We start from the raw sequence: 24,346 nt of genomic DNA, 5'->3' as shown, positions 1-24,346 counted from the left end.
TCTCCATCGGAGTCGAGTCCTGGAGGGCTCTGCGCGGCACCTCGAAGGAGACGTCACCGGAGCCGGAAGAGCGGGAAATCGCCAATAAGCTAGGCGGATGGAGAGCGTGGAGAAAAGAGCCAACGTGCTCTGGAGTGGATTACGGGACGCGGCGAGGGACCTGTCAAATCCGAGTTCAGACAGCTCACCTCTCGGTACAAGTTCTCTCAGTTGCCAGTCTTGCTGCGGGTTTACACCTTCCCCAAAAGGAGAACTCTGCCCACCCGGCTTCAGTTGGGAGCGCTCCTAGCAACCACCCACCGTTTAAAGCGGAAGGACGAGCCCTGTCCCGCCCTCCCTGGACCAACCGAGACCTGGCGGGGAAGCGCGTTAGCCCAATCATCTCGGCCGGAACGCGACCAACCAATAGGAGGCAGGCACAGGAGGGCGGGCTGAAGGGGTCACGGGCGCAGGCGCAGTTGGGAACAGGGCTCCGGTTCTGTGGCGGTGTGGGTGAGTTGGGTGCTGCTACGCTCGTGTTGGCCCTGAGAAGCCCCGCGGAGCCGCTGCCGCCTTCTCCTGCTCTCGCCATGTTCCTCACCCGGTCTGAGTACGACAGGTCCGTGCGGCGGGGGGACATGGGTTCGGGGTTGTGGGTGGGCAGGCCCGGGGCCGGGCCTCGGCCTGGGTTCTGCCGTGTCACGGGGCGCCCCGGGAACCTGAGTGTGGCCCGGCCTGGGGATGCCCTGCCTTCCCCAGCCGCCAGCTGTGATTCCCCAAGCTAGACTTGCGCCCAGCGGCCGCGCTTGTGCTACCGCTGAGTCACTGCTGGGTCCTCGCTCGGTGCGGAAGCGAAAACCTCCGCTTTGTGCTTGGGAACTAAGGCTGAGGAGCCGGGACTCTGACCTTTAACCCGGGGAAGGCGAGGGGTCACCCGCTTCCCCGTTCATCTTTTCGTGCTGAATAGGACTACCTTTTAAAAAAACGTAGACGTGTGCCTGGAAGAAAAAGCAACTAGAGATTATTTAATGGGTTTGGTAGTTTCAGCTCCCCTTTCCTTCTAGGCGAATAACCTCGTTTTTCATTTCTTAGTGGTGGGAATAGAGCAGGCTTTCCTTTGACTGAGCTGTGGTAGGGCGTGCTGGGATGAATGGTTTCTGCAGCAGCGCGAAGGCAGTCTCAGCCATGCCCAGATATAATGTCTGGAATCTGATGTTATAGGAACTGGAATTTAGAGTGGTTTTCAAGAGTTTTCTCAATACGCTGATTCCACTACACCTAGGCTTCTCTGACTTTTTGAAGAGTTTAAGTTAATTTGGGTGTCTTTTGAAGGCCAAATCTGTTTGCGAAATCAAGGTTGTGAGATCGTTTGAAAAAAAAATGGAAATGTTAAGTAATATTAAATTGCACCTATTCATGCTGTAGACAATTTTACTTTCAGTTTCCGTTTTGATCAATTAAGTTTTCACATAGCTTTTAGGTTTTTTAAAGCCAGGAAAGGCAGATATTTTCTTTGTACTAAGTGGTTTGAGAAGCTGCATTTCTTGTCAGGTATACGTTGATTCTGTCAAAAGTTTTGTCACCTGGAACTACCACTTTTTTTAGCCTTTTACTGACTCATAAAAGATGTACGTGAAGTTTTAAAACTGACATCTTTTCCTACTGTTCTATAAAATGACTTTGTTAATCAATATTTAGCTTCCAGAGCACTGAAGAAAATGATCTTTGGGTGATATAATTTTGAGTTAGGGTGTGTATGATGGAAATTGTATCCTTATCAGAAAGCCTTTATTAAGATTTTGTGACCATTTATTTCACATCTTTCTTGACTGCTTTCTGTTATTTTTCTGTCTTCCCAAGAACGCCTAAAATATAGGCCTTTTTTATTCACTTAACTGATGTACTTGAATGCTTGCTGTGTACAAGACACTGCTAGTTGCTGGTCATACAGCATTGAATAAAATCAAGATCCTTGCTTTCATATGAGAGACTGTCTTTTATTTTATTTTTTTTTTTCTTTTTAAAGATTGGCACCTGGGCTAACAACTGTTGTCAATCTTTTTTTTTTTTTTTCCTGCTTTATCTCCCCAACCCCCGCCCCATACACAGTTGTATATCTTAGTTGCAGGTCCTTCTAGTTGTGGGATGTGGGACGCCGCCTCAACGTAGCCTGACAAGCGGTGTCATGTCCGCGCCCAGGATCCCAACCCTGGGCCACCGCAGCGGAGCGCGCGAACTTAACCACTCGGCCACGGAGCTGGCCCCTGAGAGACTGTCTTTTAAAGAACTGTTTACAAAAGTAGCTATAGTATGAGTCAGAAATGTATTCGTGTCATTAAAGAAATTCAAATCAATACAATGGGAGTTTTGATGAGAGATTGCGTTCAATATTAAGGGATCATGGAAAACTTCACAAAGGAGCTGATGCTTAAACTGAGTCTTGAGAAAGGTTTTAATAAATATGGACAGTGAGTGTCAATAGTTTTGAGGCAGAAAATATAAGATGAACAAACGAGGGGCAGTGGGAAAGCACAGTGCATATTTGGGAAAATTCCAGTCTGGCACATATGATACATGTATGGGAATAACCGGAGATACGGGCTAAGACATGATAGCACTAGGTATTAGATGGTTTTTAATATGAGATTAAGGAGTTTGGGTCTTATTCTGTAGGCAACTGTGCGCCATTAATTTTTGTTTTAAGAAGTTACATAATCCTAATTGTGTTTTATAGAGATTAAGTGACTGGATTAGAGGAAAGAGCAAGTCAATGCCTGTTAGAAGGCTATTACAATAGTTAGGTGAAAGGTAATGAGGGCATTGAGAATGGAAGGAAGAGAGTGTTGAGTTACTGTGGAGGAGGAATTGCTATGAATTGATATGACTTGGCATATGGTTAATATGGGAGAAGATGGGGAGGAATGAATTGGATCATTCAGAGCTTTCTAGCTTAGGGAACTGGAAGATTAGAGATGTCTTAATATAAAAAATGACTTTGGAATGGCAGGAGATGGAGCTGATTTTTCAAGGGTGGCTGGATTTAAAGAGGTATTTCAGATTGGAAAATGTTGAGTGATCGGTGCTAATGGGATATCCAAGAGGGAATGCTCAGGAGGCTTTTATTAATCAGGGACTTGGTCTAATTGGTAATAGAAATTTGGAAGTAGCTGGTGCTTGGCATAAATGAAATAACCCAAGGAAACAGTAGAGTTTGAGAAGAGGGCCAAGAGCAGAGCACATATTAGGGAGGATGTAGTGATACCTCACTAGGGTGAAGTTCCTTAATTAGGGTGAAAATAATATATTTACAAAGGTCTTTCATACTCTATGCAATTCAGTATTAATTGTCTTGTCATAGAGGCAGAATAGGATTTGTTTGTTTGTTTGTTTGTTTTATTTGAGGGAATTAAAGCTAGTAAGTGGCAGAACTAGGACTTTATCCCAGGTCTTCTATGCTCAGACTTTTCTGTCAGTGATTTTTAAAAACTTCTTTCGAATCCTAAACTTCCTTTTATATGACCTCAGGGATTTTACCTCAGATGGGAGCCTGGGATGGCGGGATTCTCCTTTGACCCTTGACTTAACCAGAACAATTCCCAGAGGCAGTATAGTGGAATAGTGGAAAGCTTAGTCTTGGTAGTCAGATTGCCTAAATTCTTATTCCAGTTCTGCCTCTAACATGCTGAGTGACTTTGGGCAAATTTCTTAACCTCTTTGTGCTTCAACTTCCTCATCTGTAAAATACTATCTACCTTAGAATACTACTTCATAGAATTGTTTTGAGGATTAAGTGAGTTAACTCATTTAAAGGTTTATAACAGTGCCAGACATATAGTAGATATGCAGTAAATGTCAACTTGTTTTACTATCTGTTTTATATTTGAGAGATACATAGAAAATTTCTTTTGAAAAAATTTTTTGATAAATTTGAAAACTGTACTGTATATCATGTTACGTGTTGTAAAATTCAGACTCTGTAAACCAAGGATTGTAACTATTTTCATTCATTTGTTCAAGTATATTTAAAGTGTCCATTGTGTGCTGAAAGCTTTGATAGCTAAGTCCATGATTGATGCCTCTTCTCCATAGGAATTTCCATCAGATTGGAGCAAGGAGAGGTAGGGAAGTGTTTTAGAGAGAAAAGTAGTCTGGCATGTAATTGGTTTAATTATATATTGAGTGAATGAAGCAGGTTAGGCTTTAGGGATTGCACAGATCTCAGTCTATTAAGATAACAATACTAATTCATACAAATAGAGAAATGTACTTGTGATTGACTTTTAGTAAAAAGTAAGATATTAACATCAAATGTGCATAATGAGAAGAGGATAAAGATAAATGTACATTTTCTTGGGAATTGCCTGATAGTTTGGGGGCATGAATTTACCAAAAGAATTCCACATTGATTTGGGATTGAGGCAGAAAGTCACCTGTGCTCATTTGGTCAGTTTGAAGACTTTCTGAGAGTAAGGCAGAAGTGTTCTATACATAGGTTCCATTCCCTTGAAAAGCTGTTAATGTATAAAAAAAATAGCAACAGATTGTTGTGGGTAAAGGAGAATAATGACAACACGCAAATCTTGTAGCCATCTGAGCTAGATGTCAAGGAACTTGAGTTTAGTGTCTCTACATTTATTTTTTCTGATAAATATACCACCTTTTTTTTTTTCTAAATTATAGGGGTGTGAATACTTTTTCTCCTGAAGGAAGATTATTTCAAGTGGAATATGCCATTGAGGCTATCAAGGTATAGTATCAAGAGGCATAGTTTTTCAAATTTCATAGCAACTTAATGCTTTGCTTGCAGAACATTTGGAGTAAATGTGTTTTAGCTATTCCTTTAGAAAATGTTCTTTATCTACCTTCAACCAATCACTGTTAACCATGTTAATAACAACTTCAATCCCATTCCTAACATCTATTTTAAAACTTTTTGAACAGATAGCTGAGTCATAATTATGCAAGTAGCTTCTTTTCAGTGGGGTTGAGGGGACATGTTTGTGTTTATAATCTTCTTGGCTATGAAGAGAGGGGTATAGAAGTTCAGAGTTAGCACCTGGGAAATATTTTGAACAAATCATTTAACTAATCACCTGTATTCTTGTTGGTAAAGTTGTGAATTTGTACTAGACACTTTCAGGATTGAATAAGAGACGTGTCCTGTAGTCTAGTAACAAAATCGAATAGTTCAAACCAGTACTGAAAAGTTAGTAGTTAGAAAGTAAGTTATCTAAACTTAGAGTTAGTTATCATGTGGGATCTATGTTTGTTGGATTATGGATAATGTAAATTCTGGTTTAGGTTGTCTAGGATAAGGTCCAGGCATCAGGATTTTTAAGGACTCTCCCAGTGAGTCTAATGTCTAGCAGGGGTTGAGAATCACGTGTCTAGTCTGGCCCGTCACTCTGTGCTTCAGTCACTTCTATGTCCTCAAACAGCCTCTATTTGTATAGTTCTAGTGACAGAATTTTCTCATCAGATACCTCATTCTGTTTGAAAACAGTTCGTAATGGTTTAGAAATTTATCCTTATATTGAATCAAAAGTCTGGTTTCCTAAAGTTTCCTTCAGTTGGCCCTGGTTTTGCCCTTGAGCCACACAGGATATTTAAACCTCTTCCATAAGACAATTCCTCACATAATTGAAGAAAGCTTTTGTGTTTCCCTGTAAGTTACCTCTTCTAGAAAGAGTGTATTGGGGAAAGTAGTTGTATGAGAATCTGGAAAAGGGCAAAAGAGATTCTGAATAGTTGAAGACATAGAAGTAAAGGTGGAAGCTTTGTGATAGATAGGGGGAGAGAAGATGATGGGTCAGCTACAAGTGCCTATTTCTATTTCTGATCAGCTTTGCCCTATATTGAAACCATATCTTATTAAGAAGCACAGGACTACCACAATTCCAAGCTGTGGCACTTATTTTGAGCCTTAGCTTAGACAACAGTTCTCAGATGTGCAAACCAAGAGTAATCCTCAGTTTTTTGGGTTCTCCTTTAAAGCCCCTTACCAGTAGTAATTTCCAGATTGCTTGGAAATAATGAGATGGTATCTGACCTCTGTAGCCGTAGGTTGGGCTGGGATATAGTGATGTGGTTCTTAATGGGTGTGACTTAATCTCTCTGAAAATTCAGGCTCTTTGGCATTTAAACAACCTGGTTGTTGTGTTGGTAACTTATGAGTAGCCAGTGAGAAAGCAATTTGATAACTATAAGGATTTAGCAGTATGAAATGAGCTGGAGAAATGACTTAAAATGGCTGACAAGTAGAAATTATCACTTGGAGGTACTGTGCAGATTGCATGGGTGAGTTATAGACAGCAGAGGTGGGGGGAAAATGCCTTTAGAGTAGGTTTCTTGGGAGAAGGAGTGAAAATCTGTGACAGTGTCAAAATTATTGTATTATACTGAGCATCCGGACATTGGCTGCTCTGCTAGTGATCTATATTGAAGAGATACTACATGGAGTCACTTCAGATGTTCCCTCTCTTTCCTTCTCCCTCTCCCTAGTCCCACCAAGGAGCAGGGGAGTGGAGTTTAGGCAGAATTGTTATATTGAAATATCTGGGGGTAAATGCAAGTGTACAAAAGAAAATTATCCTGATTTTGATAAATTTTTCAAAAGCCGGTCTCAAAAATATTGACCCTTTTTTGGAGTGGAAGCTTAGGAAGTTTTTTAAGTTGGAGGCCAAATTGAATGGGCTGAGAATTTATTTTCATGTTATGAGAGAATTTCCTCCACAAAGTAATTATAGTATCTAGGAACTATTGACATTTTGGACCGGATAACTCTTTGTTGTGGGGGACTGTCCTGTGCATTGTAAAATGTTTAGCAGCCTCTCTAGCCTCTCCCCATTTCATGCCAGTAGCACTCACTCTTCCAGTTGTGACAACCAAAAATGTCTCCAGACTTTGCCAAATGTCCCCTATGGGGTAAAATGGCTCCCAGGTGAGAACAGTACTGCTAGATAAATTTTGAAAAGTAGGTATGTATTCCTGTTCTGTTCAGTTGGAGATTCAGGATCAGCACGCTATACATAACACAATTAGAGAACAACTAAGTGCCAAATTAAATTCTCTAGCTATAGTTTCTGTGTTTTATTTTATTTTTAAGGCATACTTGCATGTGTTTTTAGAGTCATAAGGTAAAATAGTTTTATAGACCTTGTAACGAAAACAGCAATCCCTGAGGCCTGCCCCCTTTGTCTTTAGCAACACAAACATAATGTTTTTGTTTAGGTCTTATCCACAGATTTCTCATTTTGGAGGATGAAGATTTCTGCCCCCAATGACAGACACACACAACACACACGCAATATTGCCTACTGGGGTGGGGGTAGGGCCACTCTCTCAATTTATCTCATATATTTCATAATTTTGTTAGATCGTTAGTCAACATTTATGTTAGTATAACTGTGTAAATGCCATTCACAACTGAGCCATATTCTGTTATTATTTTCCTGGGAGTTAATAACCCTCTTTTTAAAAAAAATTTTCGAGGCTGACCCCATGGCCGAGTGGTTAAGTTCACACACTCCACTTCGGCAGCCCAGGGTTTCACTGGTTCGGATCCTGGGCACAGACATGGCACCACTCATCAGGCCATGCTGAGGCGGCGTCCCACATGCTACAACTAGAAGGACCCACGAGTGAAAAATATGCAACTATGTACTGGGGGGATTTGGGGAGAAAAAACAGGAAAAAAAAAAAGAAGATTGGCAACGGTTGTTAGCTCAGGTGCCAATCTTTAAAAAAAAAAAAAAACTGCTTAATTTAGTATGTACATGTCAATAATGCATCCCCAGAGTCTCTCCAGGTTATGTATATCATCTCAAAACATCCAGGCACATTAAATATCCTATTAAAGATTCTTTAAGAAGTTTTTGAGCCCTCTGTCCTGCTCCAGTCTGGACTAGTTGTCCTCTGGGGCCTACTGCACAGTTGTACACTTAAGATCTTCTGTCAATATTATCCTAGGGATTCCCTTTAACTCCCTCTTGTGTTAGATCCCATGTCATTTTCTTTTTTGATGTATTCCTTCAGTTTGGTAGAACTCATTCTCCAGTAGTTTCATAAGAAAGTATTTTTTATTTCCAAGCTATTCTGTTTTTTTCCTTTCTCGTACCGGTATCCTGTTCTTGTTGTATGGATGAAATATCTTCTTTTTCTTCAAGGATTTAAAAAATTTTTTTCTTTAGATTTTTTCTTTCTGAAACTAGATTCTTTAGAACTATGTTTTTCAAACTGCAATTCTTGTCCTATTAGTGGGCATTGAAATCAATTTTAGTGGATTATGGGAACATTTCTTTCTTTTTTGCAGGGGGAGAGGGGGAGATTCACCCTGAGCTAACAACTGTTGCCAGTCTTCCTTTTTCTCACACGCGCGTCTGCTCGCTCTTGCGCGTGCTCTCTCTCTCTCTCTCTCTTTCTCTCTTTCTCTCTTTCTCTCTTTCCCTCTTTCCCTCCCTAAAGCCCCAGTTGTATATTCTAGTTGTAGGTCCTCCTAGTTCTTCTGTGTGAGCCACTGCCACAGCATGACTACTGACAGATGAGTGGTGTGGTTCCACACCCAGGAACTGAACCCAGGCTGCTGAAGCAGAGTGTGCCAAACTTTAACTACTAAGCCATCAGGGCTGGCTTGGGAGCATTTCTTTTTTAAGTGGAGTAGAACAGTAGATAATCAGAATGCCTTGCCCATAGTATTGATGCAGGTTTGCTTTTTTTTCAATGAAACTTTATTTCTGTTATTTTTATTTATTTGTATGTTTTGATTATGATATAAAATCTATTCCTTTATTTTTCTTTGTGTTTTGTTTTTTTTTTTTTTTTTTTTTGGTGAGGAAGATTGGCCCCCTAGCTAACATCTATTTCCAATCTTCCTCTTTTTGCTTAAGGAAGATTGTTGTTGAGCTAACATCTGTGCCAATCTTCCTCTATTTTGTATGTGGGATACTGCCACACCCTGGCTTGATGAGCAGTGTGTAGGTCTACACCCAGGATCTGAACCTGTGGACCCCAGGCTGCCGAAGTGAAGCACACAAACTTAATGAGTATACCACCGGGTCAGCCCAAAATATGTATCTTAATGTAGATTTTGTTTAAAAAGTTTGACACCACTGCTCTAGAGACAGCTGCCTCTTCTCATTTCATGCCTGGAGGGTGTTTCTGGCTGCTGGCTTCTGAGAACTGAGTGAGGAAAGAAGGCTGGGATTCTTAACATAAAGTTTGTCAATTTTTAGTTAATCTTCCTGTTTTCACTTTAGTACTCCTGCCTTTGACTGTGCTTGGTGTCCACAATCCAAAGATTCTGTTTTACCTTCACCGAGTCTTCTGCAGGAGTGTGGGTGGGGGCTGTTAGTGAGCTTTACAGCCTAGGGGAGGGGATCTGGAAATCTGTTTCTAAAGGAGACATTGAACTAATCTTGCAGTTTTTAGCCTCTTCTGTTGCTATTTCCTGAGGTCTTTGTTGCGACCATTTCCTTTTTGGCATCCTATGATATAAATCAGGTTGTTTCTTGACTTTCTTTACTACTGGTTTAAGATTTGGATTTCTCAGGTCTGCCAAGTAAATTATCATAAACCCGTCTTCTTTCTTCGAAATGTTATTGGTGTGTCTTTGCCCATTCTTTTTGTCCTAGTGTATGTATGTCCCCTTGCCCCTTAAACCCCTTAATCTCACATTACTAGGCTTGGGAAAGAAGTCGGGCTAATGTATACGTTTAGTCTACGCCTTTACTTAGAAGTATGAGTACTCATTTTTTACATAAAATTCTTTGACAGTTCATCTCCTGTAGTTATTCATGTATCCATTGATTAAGAAAATATACAATGAAAAACTAGTATATACATTTAGTAACACTTAATAAAGTCAAAAATTGAAAAATAATACATATGTGTCTGAGACATGATCATTCAGCCTGCAGACGTATTAAGCGTGTTACACATGACGATTCATGGAATTCTTTGGAATCTTTTGTAATAAGGGGCTCCAAGAGTCTGATGCTCCCGCTGGCAGTCATTGTTTTGTAGAACTAGCTAGCTAACTATAATGGTAGTTCAGAGGAGGGAACACATATAGTAATGAAAGGCTTTATGAATAATGGGTGGGATTTGGATAAGCAGCGAGAAGAATGTATTCCAGGGGAGACAGCATGAGCAGAGGTGCAAGGGTAGGGAATAAGATGGCCTGAGAAAATGGGTTAGGCTATACCTGAGGGATTTTGATCAGTCAGGCCATAACGTGAAAGACACATTGGAAGAGAGAGATTAAAGATGGGGAGACTAAGTAGGAGGCTATTGAAGTAATCTAGCTATATAATAAGAATAACATTTAGTGCTCATTTACTATGTGCTAGGTATCATTTTAAGCATTTTATGTATTAGTGCATTTATGCTTCTTGATGTAGGTTTTGTTATTATTATTATCATCCCCAATTTGCAGATAAGGAAACTGAGACATAGAGGGGTGGATGACTGGGATGGTGGCATGGAGATGGAGAGATGAAATTGAGCTATACTGTGGACTGCTAGTGACCTTGAAAAATGAAGTCAATATTTTTTGTTGGTGGTGGTGTTTATTTTTCTTTCTTTCCTTTTTTTTTTTTTTAAGTAAATTACTTTTCTAGAGGTCATGTAGACTTCAGGAATATTCCCTTTGGGGACAGATCAAGATAGCAGAGGTACCAGGTCCAGAAAAAACATTAGAGTTTCACTACTTTCTAGCCTACTGTATTTAGAACTTTAGAATCTGCCCCTCTCCAAAATGTTGGCATTAGAGTTGATCATTTTCCAGATGTTTTCAAGACCTTATTGAACATCCCTTTTATAAGCACAAAATTCTAGAAATCAGTGCTCTTGCCATTGACAGGAACAGTAGATCACTTATCAGGGTGTTCCTTATTCTCTCTGCATACTAGATATGGCTGATTGAAGCTTCTATCTTGTGAAGATATAGAGAGAGATTCCTGGTGAGTGTGTGAGACTGTTCTTTGACCTGTACATGGTAACCATTACATGTTTCTCTTCAGCTTGGTTCTACAGCCATTGGGATCCAGACATCAGAGGGTGTGTGCCTAGCTGTGGAGAAGAGAATTACCTCCCCACTCATGGAGCCCAGCAGCATTGAGAAAATTGTAGAGATTGATGCTCACATAGGTAAGGAGTAGGGAAAAGCTGTTCTGTTGGATCTGGCCTGGGTTAATTAGTCTTCTTTGATGTTCCAAGGGAGGTTCATTAGATGAATGTCGTCTTATCCCCGTTAGCTGTCGTTTTCCAGGCAGTAGGCCAGTGTGCATAACGTAGGAGTAGGAAGTAGTTGTAGGACTCACCTACTCCCAGAAGTCCCTTTCTCCCTTAAATTTAGACTTGGCAAATGTGATGGTTGGTGGCATATGTAAAGGTTGAATCATAGGCCAGCTCCCTGTGATGGCTGGGTCTTCCTTGATGCATAACATTCGCCCTGGTAGGAGGCCACCAGAAGCAGAGGTTCCTGGTGACGCAGAGGATTGTGTGGGAAGCTAGAGGTGTCCACTAAGAAAAGAGGAACTCTTAAAGATCTTTAGAGTGAATTACAGTTAAGAGAGTATAAGAATAATAAGGGCCTGCCTGGTAGTGTAGCGGCTGGGTTCTCTGCTTCGGTGGCCTGGGGTTCATGGGTTCAGATTCTGGGTGCAGACCTACACACCACTCATCAAGCCATGCTGTGGTGGCATCCACATACAAAATGGAGTAGATTGGCACAGAAGTTAGCTCAGGGACAATCTTCACCCCCCACAAAAAAAAGAAAGAAAGAAAAAGAATAGACTTTGACCAGATCAGTCCTCTTCCTCTGTTTTCAGATTTATCTTTTTACTGCCTATCTCCCCCCAACACCAGCATTTTATTGGTCATTGTTATAATTCCCCTGCCTTAGCTTCTGGAATCATTGTAGCATTACAGGGTTAGTAGTTCTACTTATTTGTAGCATGGCATTTTAGTTGGCTGTCCCAATTTTTTTAACCTATCTAGTCATCAATTAATGAAACATTGGTAATAAAATTAATTGCTTGAAGGCATCAGAACCAAATGCCATGATGACTCTGGTTGCTTGACATTATCTCTTCTATAGATACAGAAGCTGAGATTTAGTATTTCTTAAAATACTAAATAGAACACTGTGTGTATTTTATCCTAAGTCACCTGTCTCTTGGAGATAGGTCAGTGTCACTCCATTCAACAAATTGAGAACCTACTATGTGCAGACATTGTGCTAGTCACCTGGGATACAGAGAGGAATGAGACATAGTCCTTGTCTTCCAGGAGCATACAGTCTAATCATGGAAGTGGACATGTAAATAAGTAAATACAATTAAGTGATGTAGGTATTGAGAAGGCTGTAGAATATGCTCAGTAGGAGTACAAAGGAGGAAATAATTAGTTTTGCCTGGGGCCAGTGGTAGTGGGACTTTCAGAAAAGAATTCCATAAAGATGATGCTTGAGCCAAGTTGAATTCTAAAAGATAAGGAAGTGTTTACCAAGTGAACAAGTGTCTGGATGCAGCAGAGGAGAGAATTCTAGTCAGAGAAAATAGAAACGAGCAAAGCCTTGGTGGTATCAAATATAAAATATAAAATGCATGAGCAGTTTGGTATGACTGGGAGGTGGACTGTGGCAAGAAACGAGTGTGGGATCAGACAGTGGAAGTCCTTTTTACCATGCTAAAGAACTTGACCTTAGTCTTTTGCATTGATGGGGAAGGTTTTAAGCATTGAGGTAATATGATCAGATTGGGATTTTAGAAAGACCTTTCTGATGACAGTGTTAAAGGTAGAGTGAAGGGGGCTGAGACTGGAGGTGGGGAGACCAGGTAAGAAAGTTTTTTTTAATCCAAGTAAAGAGATGATGAGAGCTTTAACCAAGGCAGTGGCCAGAGAATGGAGAGGTAAGGACTAATGCCAGACAGAGTAATCAGATAAAGTTTGATAGAATTTGGAATCCGATTGGTTGTGAGGATCAAGGAGGAAGAGGGAGTCTGGAAGGGAAGTAACTTGATTGGAGTCTGTGTTATATCCAAGTAGATATATTAAGGGAGACATTTTGCTTCGTAGGAGCAAGACCTAGGCTTGAGATTCAGGTTTGAGTCATGGCATATAAAGTAATAGCCATAACCTTGGCATCTTGGACCATCAAGCAAACTTTCTCTAATATAACTAATTGGTTTGTGTTTGATCAGAGAGGTAAAAAGGCTTTTGATTTTATTCTGGGTTCTTCCACCATAGCTCATGGTGAAATGGTTATTTTTTCCTCATTTCTCCTGTTGGGGTGTTAGTGTTTGCTTAGTGTGAAAGTGCATCATGGTCTACAAAAAGGGCTAAAGGGATGCCTAAGGATGTCCTATGTGGAAATTCATGTTTGATTGGCGGTTCTTCTCTGTCTTCTATCTTAATAGCTGGAGTTCTGTGTCATTGTGGATGGCTTTTTATTTGTTTGTAATGTAATTATACTTGTGTTCAGTTCAGATAAAATTTCCCATCTAATCTCTTGGGTATATTGCTATGGGATTGCTGAATGGCTGCCATGGTTCCACTCCAATATTTCGGTATTTCCTGAGTAGATGAAAGAGTTATACAAGGATTTGGCCACTGGGTCACTGTTGCTTTTACATTGCAGGTTGTGCCATGAGTGGGCTAATTGCTGATGCTAAGACTTTAATTGATAAAGCCAGAGTGGAGACACAGGTAAAATTAGCATCATCTCTTCTTTTTACCATGATGCTTGGGTTCCTTGTTTAGTGATGATACAGCTGCCTGGGCTGTATAGCAGGCCTCTGTGTTAATATCAGATGTAGCTCTTGGGAGTGATTTCGGTTAGAATCCCTAGTTAAAACTTTCTGAGGCTTAGATTCTACCCATCCAACTGTTGCAGCTTTAAGGAAGCCCTGGTAAATAGTGCTAACAGTCTCTTGCTTATTTTTGATTTGCCTTATATAAAGTGAGCATCGTACTGCATTCTTTTCCCTAATTGACTTTCTGTGAGAGCACCGTAGCAGGAGGTAGACATAGCTAAAGGACACCTGCCCCTCCCCACCTCCCCTCCACCCCCTCGCCGCCCTCCCACTTCCCCTCAACTGCCTTTGCTGCTAGGCTTGCAAATAACAGCTCTCCTGTGGTGAGTAATGGTATGTACCCGGTGACAAATACTGGTTGAGAATATTGATTTTTTTTTAACCAAGCACCTGCTGCCTGGAGAGTAGACTAATAAGAAAAAATATCTGATTGGTAAAAATTTTTTTACACTTATTTGCAAGTTTGCTATCAGTACTTATGTAAGAATAAGTCATGTTAAACACCAGCAGAATGATAATATGGGGTCTTTGAGGGAAGGTGATATTCAGCTATTAGCATTCACTTTGTGAAAAGACTAAACTTGGTGCTTTGAGAGGTTAACTCTGTTTTTCAAGGGAGTAATCCTCTTGTCCATCATTGCTGAGAGTCCTTTTGATAAGTTTATTTCCAGAGCTGTTTCTCTTCCTCTCATGTAGTCCCAAGCGTTCGAGTTTAGTGTTAAGGAGTACACACTGGAGCTTGACCCTTCAGTTTCTAACCGCAGTTCAAAGGGCTGTGTGTAGGGAGATGGTGGGCTGCTTTAATGCCCTTCTTATTTGAAAGGTAGACCTTGCTTTGCTCTTCTTCTAGAACCATTGGTTCACCTATAATGAGACAATGACAGTGGAGAGTGTAACCCAGGCTGTGTCCAATCTGGCTCTGCAGTTTGGAGAAGAAGATGCAGATCCAGGTGCCATGGTGAGTGTGGTCTTGCTGTTCTGTGAGACTTAGAACATTTGTCCTCTGAACATGCCTTTCCCAGCCCCTCTCGCCCCCTACTTCATAGCCATTTATCTTCATACCTCTTGTTTTCTGGTTCCAGTCTCGTCCTTTTGGAGTAGCACTGTTATTTGGAGGCGTTGATGAGAAAGGACCCCAGCTGTAAGAACCATTTTTCCTGCTTCCTTGGGAAAGTTCTTTTAATTTGGGATGAGGACTCATAGTTTAAATCGACTGAGAAAATTATTGTAGAGTTGTAGAAAAACGAAGGGCTTCTAACTCTAAAGTTCTTGATTCTCTGCTGTTTATACGAAGACAAATTTGGGGACTCTATGAAGTAGTCCCTTATTGGAACTAGTGCTAATTCTGGAAAGAATTAGAAGTAACTTTGTTACTATAGTCGGTATGTGTTTTAGAGCTTTGCTTTGGAATGTTGGTTTGATCCCTATCCTCAAATATTATTTAGATAGGCATACACAAGTGCCCTATTTATATATACTATACTATACTTAGTTTTCTTAAACGCTTTAGAAGATCTGGTTTCTCCAGTATAGAACATCTTTTGGATTTGTGCCTCAGTATTTCAGTGGAGTTTCCTGGCTGGGCTAAGCATTTATATTTTTTAGTGAGACATTTGTTACATAAAATGCCACCACTTAAGCATTTTAATCCTCTTTTGGGGGGGTTGCAGGTTTCATATGGACCCATCTGGAACCTTTGTACAGTGTGATGCTCGAGCAATTGGCTCTGCTTCAGAGGGTGCCCAGAGCTCCTTGCAAGAAGTTTACCACAAGGTAATTAAGCATTCTCACAACTTTTATTTTATTATTTTTAAAATCAAGATATAACTTACATACAATAAAATGTACAGACCTTAAAAGTTCAGTTCTATGAGTTTTGACAATTGTATACACCGTTGTAACTACACATCTAAAAAAAGATACAGAACATTTCCATCACCCCCCTAGAAATGCTTGTCTTCTCTCCAATCTCTCTTCCTCCCTCACAACCATGTTCACCACTATGGATTAGTTTTGTCTGTTCTTGTGCTTTTTTTTTTTTTTTTCTGAGGAAGATTCTCCTTGAGCTAACATCCATTGCCAGTTTTCCTCTTTTTTTGCTTGAGGAATATTAGCCCTGAGCTAACATCTGCACCAATCCTCCTCTATTTTTTTGTATGTGGGTCACTGCCACAGCATGCCACCACTCACAGCTGGTGAGTAGAGCAGATCTGTGCTCAGGATCCAAACCTGCGAACCCCTAGGCTGCCAAAGCAGAGCATGCAGAAATTTAACCACTTGGCCATGGGGCCAGGCCTTGTTCTTATACTTTTTATAAATGGAATCATAAGTTTGTATTTTTTCACCTGCCTTTTTTTGTTCAACATTATGCTTTTGAGAGCCATTCCTGTTTTTGTACATATCAACAGTTCCTTTTTATTGCTGAGTGGTATACCATGGTATAGATGTACCACAATTTGTTTATCCTTTATCCTCACAGATTGACTTAACAGAATATGCTTCCTAGTCTGGCTCTTGAAGCAGGAGGGCATTTGGCCTTTTTTATATTTGTGGGATAGGAAGACTTGGTGTTGGGTAACTCATTGTTGTGGTTGAAGGCTGCCATACTTACCATTCAAGTGGTTCATTCAGGGAGGCCTGCTCACATCAGCCCCTAATAGTATTTATTTTATGTGTGGGGGAAATTAGGTACACAATGGGAAAAAAAGAATAAATTTTCTAAACCATTGGGCTACCTTCTTAAATCATTTGGGAATTATTCATGGGATATCACCATTCATAGGATAATATCACAATATTATTTTGCTTCTAAATTAAAAGAAGATAAGTAGAGAAGTGGAGCCCTTTTCTCTTCTTCAAAGATCACTTACCATGTGAAAGTTGGTGACTTTGTTCTGGTTCAAAATAAGACTTTTTTTTCCTGAAGAAATATATTCTACTTATTTACCATTTACTTGAATTCTGGAGATACTTGTAATATGCTGTACTTATTAAGATGTTTGATTTTTTAATATTTGCTAAATCATTTCCTCAGGGAGCTAAAGGGGAAACTTTGAAGGAAGGAGGGATTATGTACAATTAATGGCTACTCTTCTTACCCCCTTTGTTTCAAGTCTATGACACTGAAAGAAGCCATCAAGTCTTCACTCATCATCCTCAAACAAGTAATGGAGGAGAAGCTGAATGCAACTAACATAGAGGTATTTTCTGTTTTATTGCTTTTTATTCAGATATCCTAGCTCCCATTGCTGAAGATTGAATAGATTGAGATAACCACATTTTTGTATGACCAGTTCTTAAGTTATGATATCCTTTGAATAAACAACTTTAGTTAAGTGGTAATGGCAGAAGCTAGAATTCGATGAGTTAAAGAGTGAAAGGGAGGTGATGAAGTGGACAAAACAAGAGTGTGCTGCTTTCTCAAGAACTGATTAGTGTCAGCAGAAGGCAGCATTTAAAGAAAAGGATTTTTGTCTTTTTAAGGATGGTGAAAGACTTGAAAATATTGTTATAGACTCAGAAGAAACTAGTGGATAAAGAAACATTAAAAGAAATAGAAGCAGAGGTTAGATAGTGATAGAAAAGTTCTAGAAGAGGGAAGACATAGTACAAATGAAGGAGTTGGTTTCAAAAAGTAGAATTTATTCAGCATTATATTGAATACCTATTATATGCCAGACGCCAGGGATATAGACACAGAAAATCCTATTCCCATTCAAGTAGTGTAGAAGACATGCAGATAGTAACAGCTTGGGGTGATACTTCTATAATACCAATAAGAATGGATTATCATAAAAACATGTAACTTATACTGGGGCATTAGGAAACTTACTGGAAGAGATGACGTCTGGAGAAAGGAAGAGAAGAGTATTCCAGGAAGAGAGAACAGCCATGTGCAAAGGCTTAAAGATGTAAAATAATATAATGCATAAAAGGGAACTTTGAGGGTTTTGTTTGAATGCCAGGGTGTGAGATGTAGGTAAGATAGGGAGATGGCAAGAGATGACACTGGAGTGGCATGGACCAGATCCTCTGTGCCCTTATATAGGATGCTAAGAGTAGATAGGAGAAAAGGAGTTAATGATGAGTAAACGTAAGGTAGGTTTGGAGGTGCATTGGGAGAAAGGTCCTTTATTTCCCCAGTGATTGTTAGATCATGTGCTGAGGGTAGGTGAATGCAACAGTGAAATTCAGGAGAATGGGAAATATTTGGAGAAGTCATTATGGATAGGGAAATGACACGAGTGAGTGACAGGATTGCTGGGCCACATTAAAATACTAGCAGAGGCCAGAATCACAAAACAAATTGTAAAAAGTCGGGATAGTTTTACCCTTGGAGGCATAGTATGTATGTATATTATATTTCAATTAAATTTTTTTTAAAAGGCAACTGAGGCTATAATCACAAATCAATAGTTAAACCAATCAGCACTTACAAGGATATTTGTCAGCTGTACTCAGCATAGTTAGGAAAATGTATGTTTGGGTTAATCTCTGGTGAAGGATTGACTCGTAAAGGGCACAAGAATGGAGAGTGTTATTGGTAAATGTCTCACCAATAGAGCCAGGTCCCATAGGCTGCTGTGAAAGGGGCAAAATTGGACGACAGATCAAGAAGCTGGCCTAAAGGGGGGAAGGTCTGAGAAGAGTTGGTGGGGCCTGCCTGGTGGCGCAGTGGTTAAGTTCGCACGTTCTGCTTCTCAGCGGCCTGGGTTTCACCAGTTCGGATCCCGGGTGTGCACATGACACCGCTTGGCAAAAGCCATGCTGTAGTAGGCATCCCACGTATAAAGTAGAGGAAGATGGGCATGGATGTTAGCTCAGGGCCGGTCTTCCTCAGCAGAAAGAGGATTGGCAGTAGTTAGCTCAGGGCTAATCTTCCTCAAAAAAAAAGTTGGAGAGAGGATGGGGCCGGGGCGGGCTAGGGGATGGGGGGGGGTGGGTTAGCTTGCTTTTTGAGCAATAATGGGGAGAAAGGGGATTTGGAATGCAAATGGAAAAACTTACTTCATAAATATGTTGTTTTTTCACCTTCTTAGCAAAGGTTCGAAAATACTTCCCCTTCTTGCCAGTCTCTGAGATGAGGTACAACAAATGCAGTGGTACTCCCATCTTGACCGTTGGGAGGGCTTTTTCCAGTTCCTTTCTGGTACTTTGTTTTCTTTGGTACTGAATGAGATAGGATCTTGGCATTTCTGCTAAGACTCTCTTCCTGCCACCCTGGAGTAATTCACATGTAGTTCTGTTGATTTCACAGTAAAGGTTCTAAGGCCTGCTTGGTTCAACTGAAACTGCAAAAGTAGTTTTTAGGTCAATGTCAATGCAACTACAATGTTGCTTTGAAAAGAGCATAAGGTATGTCTCATCCATGCTCTATCATTCACTGTATTAATCCCTGACTTTTTTCTTCACATTAAAAAGGGGCACTTCCACTTGTCCAAGACTGTTTACTCCACCAGTGCTCTGACTCATGGTTTCCTGGCTGTCCATCAGTCTTTGGAAATGAGGCCCAGAAATCTGTGATTTTGAAATCTCCTTGGGTGATTCTGATGGTCACTAAGGTCAGGCATTTGGGAGCCACTGCTCTAGCCACTGCATCTTTAGGTCCCTGCTCCATCGGTTGTCCCTTGGATCACCAGCCTCTCCTTCTCTACAGCTGCTTCCCCTCAAAAAGTAAAAATTTCCAAATTGCATCTTTAAAACCCACTTTTGTTAACCCTTCCTTCTACCTACTATGCTGCTTTTTTAAAAAAATCAACTTTGTCGAGGTATAATGTAAATGCTGTAAAATGCACCTATTTTAAGTATACAGTTCACAGAATTTTGACAAACATATAACCCCTTTATCTGCCACCACAATCAAGATTTAGAACATCCCCATCATCCCTAACAGTTCCCTCAGACCTCTTTTTAGTCACTTCTTCCCACTGATCTGCTTTTTGTCACTATAGATTCATTTTGCGTGTTCTAGAATTTCATATCAGTGGATCATACAATGTGTACTCTTTTGTGTCTAACTTCTTTCACTCAGCATAATGATTTTGAGATTCATCCATGTTTTGTGTGTCAGTAGTCTGTTAACATTTTATTGCTGCATGCTGTTCCATCCCAGGCCTATTTTTTAACCGTTATTGCTAGGTCTCTTCCAAACGGATTCTATGTATGCGTTGTCTTCACTGCCTCACTTCTCACTTATTCCTCTGTCACTACCATTTGTTTCTGTTCTTATTATTTCCCTGAGACTGCTCCTTGCTAAGATAATTCCTGTTTGTCAGATTTTAGACACTAAAAAGGTCACTTTTTAGACCTTTTATTTGACCTTTCTGAAGCAGACACCTCAATTTCTGACAATTCTAAAACTAAACTCATTATCTTTCCTGAAAACCATTTCCTCTTCCCATATTTCTAATGCCTCTGGATGATACCACCAGTGTGCCTGTCATTCACAGCAGAAATCTAGAAGACTTTGACTTCCCTTTCCCTTCACTGAACTGTGTCTTTGCCCCCGTATAAATAAGTCTCATATCAGTGCCCCCTCTCCATCCCTACTTCCAGTGCCGCCTTTCTCATTTTTCTCCTGCCTTGTATGTCTTCAGAGGTTTCCTAACTAGTCTTCCTGCTTCTAGCCTTGCCCTCCTCCATTTCATTCCATTTTCTCCCCATTGTGCTACTCAGGTGGATTTTCTGAATTGCATATCTAATTTTGATTGTTCTCCACTTAAAAAAATCTGACTCCTACTGTCCACTAGATAAATTCCAAACTTCTTTTCATGGCACAATAATTCACTACTTCTCAAATCATGTATTTAATCTGTTAGGCACCTTGCTAAGCATTTTACATGCATTTATTTATCTTAATCCTCACAACAACCCTATGAGATAGGTATTTCCCTTTTTTTTTTTTTTTTTGGTGAGGAAGATTGGCCCTGAGCTAACAACTGTGCTAGTCTTCCTCCATTTTGTATGTGGGATACCACCTCAGCATGGCTTGATGAGTGGTGCAGATCCGTGCGTGGGATCTGAACCAGTGAACCCCAGGCTGCTGAAGCAGAGTGCGGGAACTTAACCACTGTGCCACCAGGCTGGCCCCGAAACTGAGGCTTTGAGAGGATAGGATCTTGCCCAAAATAACAGAATTGGTAAATGGTGAAGTCAAGATTTGAACTCGGATCTAAGTTTGTGTCCTGTACTTTTAACCACTTCAATATACTTTCTCTCTGTGAGCTCTGACCTCCTACTTTCTCTCCATTTTATCTCATCCCATATGCAACCTCTGCCCTAGCCATTCAGAATTACATTCAGTTTTGCAGATACATCATCTTGTTTCATGCCTTTATGCATTTGCACATTCAGTCTGCCCTTTTGTTCCTCAACTGACCCTTTATGCTTTAAGACAACTCAAAGTTTGCTTGAAGCCTTCCTGAACTTTCCCTAGATCGCTGCTTTGTGCTTCTACCCTACATATGCTTAGCTTTCTTATAGCACTTACTTGACATTGAAATCATTTGGCATTTAGCACCCTGTAAATAAGAGACTTCTTTATCTTTGGATCCTTAGTGCCTAGTGCAATTGTAACTAGTACACAGATGCTTAGTAATTATTGATCGAATGAATGAAAAACAATACCTGTTTCACCTGCCTCACAGGTTTTTGAAAGTAAAGTGAGAGAAATAGAAAAATATCTTTCATATTCATGTAAATAAATTTATCATCATGTAAATGGAAGGGGTTCTTTTTACTCATCTAATGATAAGTACCTCCCTGAAGGCAGTACTTGGTTCAAGTCCTATGAGTAATGATTTGCAGCCTGGTTTCATACGACTGTTCTATTCAGAGTTTGCCTAGTTTCTGTTTTTTAATCCCCTGTAATGGTTTGGAGCACCAGCCTGTGAGCTGTGAGTGACTTGACAAAAAATTCTGTAGGCCCTCACTCTTACTGACTTTATGTTTTTTTGTCCTCATGTCCTTAAGAGAAGCAGTAATAACATTTATACATTTTAATTTCCTTGGAATAGAACTCATGGGCTATATGGACATGAGTAGACTGTTTAACATATTTTGCAAATGTATTTGGGACTCTTCTGACATCTCATGTAATTAGATGGATGAATCCAGTGGAGACCGCAGGCTTTGAGAGAACCTTTTTTAGTCTGTTGCCAAAACATATTCAGGTGTTTTAAGATGTGCAGTAGTCTTTTTATAAATTTTACCTGTAGATGAAGCAGAGAATAATAACCATCATATAACTGGATTATGCCAATTCTGGCAGTTTTCAAATTATATTAAATACCAGTGATGAACATTAGTCAAAAAATGCCCTAGTATGTTTAAAAGTTTTAAAAAAAGAAAATATCATTACAGTATCATTACATTTAAAACAGATTAAACACAAAAGCTTTTTAGGCAAATGTGAAGTGGCACCTATTCCTCAATATTGCTCAAAAATGTTGGACTGTGTTGTCAGCAGATGATGGAAAATGTGGCAGTTTTAGTTAAATTTGATCTGGGCTGCTAGTTATTACTAATATCTTCAGTCAAAACTGATTTTCAAGGTAGCAGCGGCGTGACCTTCCTCGGCTGCTGGGCTGGAGCAGAGGGGCGGCGCCGAGCCCACCCGGGGTGCCAGGCACTTCAGGGTGTGGACCTCACCGACTGGGGAGAAGGTTACGCACACTGGCCAGGTTTATGATGATGGAGACGACAAGAGGATTCGGTTTGTAGGGCATCAGAAAGAGGTGAATGAAAACTTCGCCACTGATTTGATAGCAGAGCAACCCATGAGTGGAGAGCCAAGTGATAGCGTGTGACAGCAGCGGGGGGATCCAAGCCACCCCTACATCAGCCTGAACAGAGACAAAAACCGGGACGTGTGGTTATTGTGGACTCCAATTCAGGCAGCACCATCACTAGAACGATCATGCACGGTCCTAGGAGGTGGTGCACGTGAGCATTTCCCTGGTAAATAAAACAAGTGAAGACCCTGGTGCTGCTCAGGGCATTACTAGTGCCAAATAAAGGGCAGCCGTTTTTATCAGGGGGAGAAAAAGAGCTGATTTCCTATTGTCGATGTTAATGGAATCTTTTCATGGCCTGTCCTTTTAAAAAACAAAACAAACCTTTTTGTTGTTAAGTTGTGATAGGGACAATTTTAGAGAAAATAATACCTAATACTAATAGTTAACAGTTATTTGATGCTTTTTATAATGATCTAGGCACCAATGGAAATTGAGGCACAGAGTGGCCAAGTAACCCAAGGTCACCACAAGCTCAACTTGCAAGTGTGTAAATATGTTTTTCCAAAAGGAATCTTTAACAGAAAAAAGTACTGACCCCATGTGGTTTGCTGCTGCTTTTGTGATTCTTGTTGAAGTAACTTTAAGAAGTGACAGTGATACCAGGCATTGGTTAACTATTATGTGGTGGGTTAACCTTAAAATAGAAAATTTGGTCAATAAGAATTTTTATTTTGGAGTCAGAGAGCTATTTTAGGACCCTGCTGCTGGGACGGATATCCCTGGGACAGCAGATCCCTTAGTTCCTAGTGAACAGCTGCATCACCAACACAGCCTGTGACCAGGCTGGGACTTTCAGCAGGGTGACCAGCCCAGCTCATTAACCCTTCCCTGTTTTCTTTCCAGCTAGCCACAGTGCAGCCTGGCCAGAATTTCCACATGTTCACAAAGGAAGAACTTGAAGAGGTTATCAAGGACATTTAAGAAAGCGTGATCCTCAGAACTTCTCTGGGACAATTTCAGTTCTCCTGATTGCCCTTAACGTTTCTTTCCAGCTCCTGTTCGTTGGAAAATCTCCAGTGTATGTGCATTTTTTTATGATGTCTGTACATAAAGGCAGTTCTGAAATAAAGAAAATTTTAAAATATTTGTTAATGGACTATTCTAATGCAGTCTTTTGTTTGAAATGCTTATGTTAGGGGGCAAAAAGGATATTGGTATGAATATCCCTGTCCTGTCAGAGTTTCTATTCTAAATTGTTGTAGTAGCTCTCTGCAACAGAATCAGCTGTTCATGAATCCCTTCGTGTTGGCAAATGAACTCAAGCTAGCCCAGCTCCTCCCAGTGGTTCATAAGATATTAATGCCACTATAAACCCATTTCAGTCCTATAGTTTCTCTTGAGTAAATAGGTATTTTTGCTGCTTTCCTTATACAAAGGAGAGGCTACTGACTGACAATTAAAAGAACATGTTTTGAGGTCCTCCCCAAAACACTGATGGGTTAGAATAAGCCAGCTACAATGTTGTATCAGTTCTTGTGTTGTAAGTAGACAATTTGGAAAGAGATTTTCTTTTTTTATGAAGTTAAGGACTATAAAAGAATTCATGATCTTAGCCTCGCTGGCGATCAATTACAAATCAGTAAGAGAATGGTATATTCAGAAATAGTTTACGTTAGACCTTGGAATGTACTATATTAGAGCTACCATCATATAACTGATTGAGATTATCAATCTTTTGGAGCCTCAAAAATGGCCATATGAAGTAGATACTGTTATACTTAACAGATGAAGAATCTAAGGCTGTGTGACCATGGACAC

At 40.3% G+C, this 24,346-nt stretch overlaps 1 protein-coding gene across 2 annotated transcripts; it reads left to right on the top strand.

Annotated features, from left to right (window-relative positions):
- Positions 1-85: 85 nt before the first annotated feature.
- PSMA5 (proteasome 20S subunit alpha 5) lies at positions 86-23,672 on the top strand. Of its 2 annotated transcripts, XM_014835220.3 has the most exons (9): positions 86-598; positions 4,660-4,726; positions 10,998-11,124; positions 13,619-13,686; positions 14,644-14,751; positions 14,876-14,934; positions 15,464-15,566; positions 16,907-16,993; positions 23,432-23,672. In XM_014835220.3, the coding sequence occupies exons 1-9, from the start codon at positions 570-572 to the stop codon at positions 23,507-23,509; spliced, it is 726 nt and encodes a 241-aa protein (XP_014690706.1). In that variant the 5' UTR covers positions 86-569; the 3' UTR covers positions 23,510-23,672. The 2 variants fall into 2 exon arrangements, with proteins under 2 accessions (XP_014690706.1, XP_014690707.1); XM_014835221.3 differs by lacking the exon at positions 4,660-4,726 and having other exon boundaries at positions 356-598.
- Positions 23,673-24,346: the final 674 nt, after the last annotated feature.

Source organism: Equus asinus, chromosome 16 (genome assembly GCF_041296235.1).
Source record: "Equus asinus isolate D_3611 breed Donkey chromosome 16, EquAss-T2T_v2, whole genome shotgun sequence".
Taxonomy (NCBI): domain Eukaryota; kingdom Metazoa; phylum Chordata; class Mammalia; order Perissodactyla; family Equidae; genus Equus; species Equus asinus.
Note: the sequence above shows the minus strand (reverse complement) of the source record. Positions and strands in the feature narration are given on the sequence as shown.

Excerpts from the sequence above, each read along its gene's own strand:
- PSMA5 (XM_014835220.3), top strand. The coding sequence starts at position 570 with ATGTTCCTCACCCGGTCTGAGTACGACAG. Across the intron at positions 599-4,659 it reads ACCCGGTCTGAGTACGACAG|GGGTGTGAATACTTTTTCTC; the intron begins GTCCGTGCGGCG and ends TCTAAATTATAG. Across the intron at positions 14,935-15,463 it reads GATGAGAAAGGACCCCAGCT|GTTTCATATGGACCCATCTG; the intron begins GTAAGAACCATT and ends GGGGGGTTGCAG.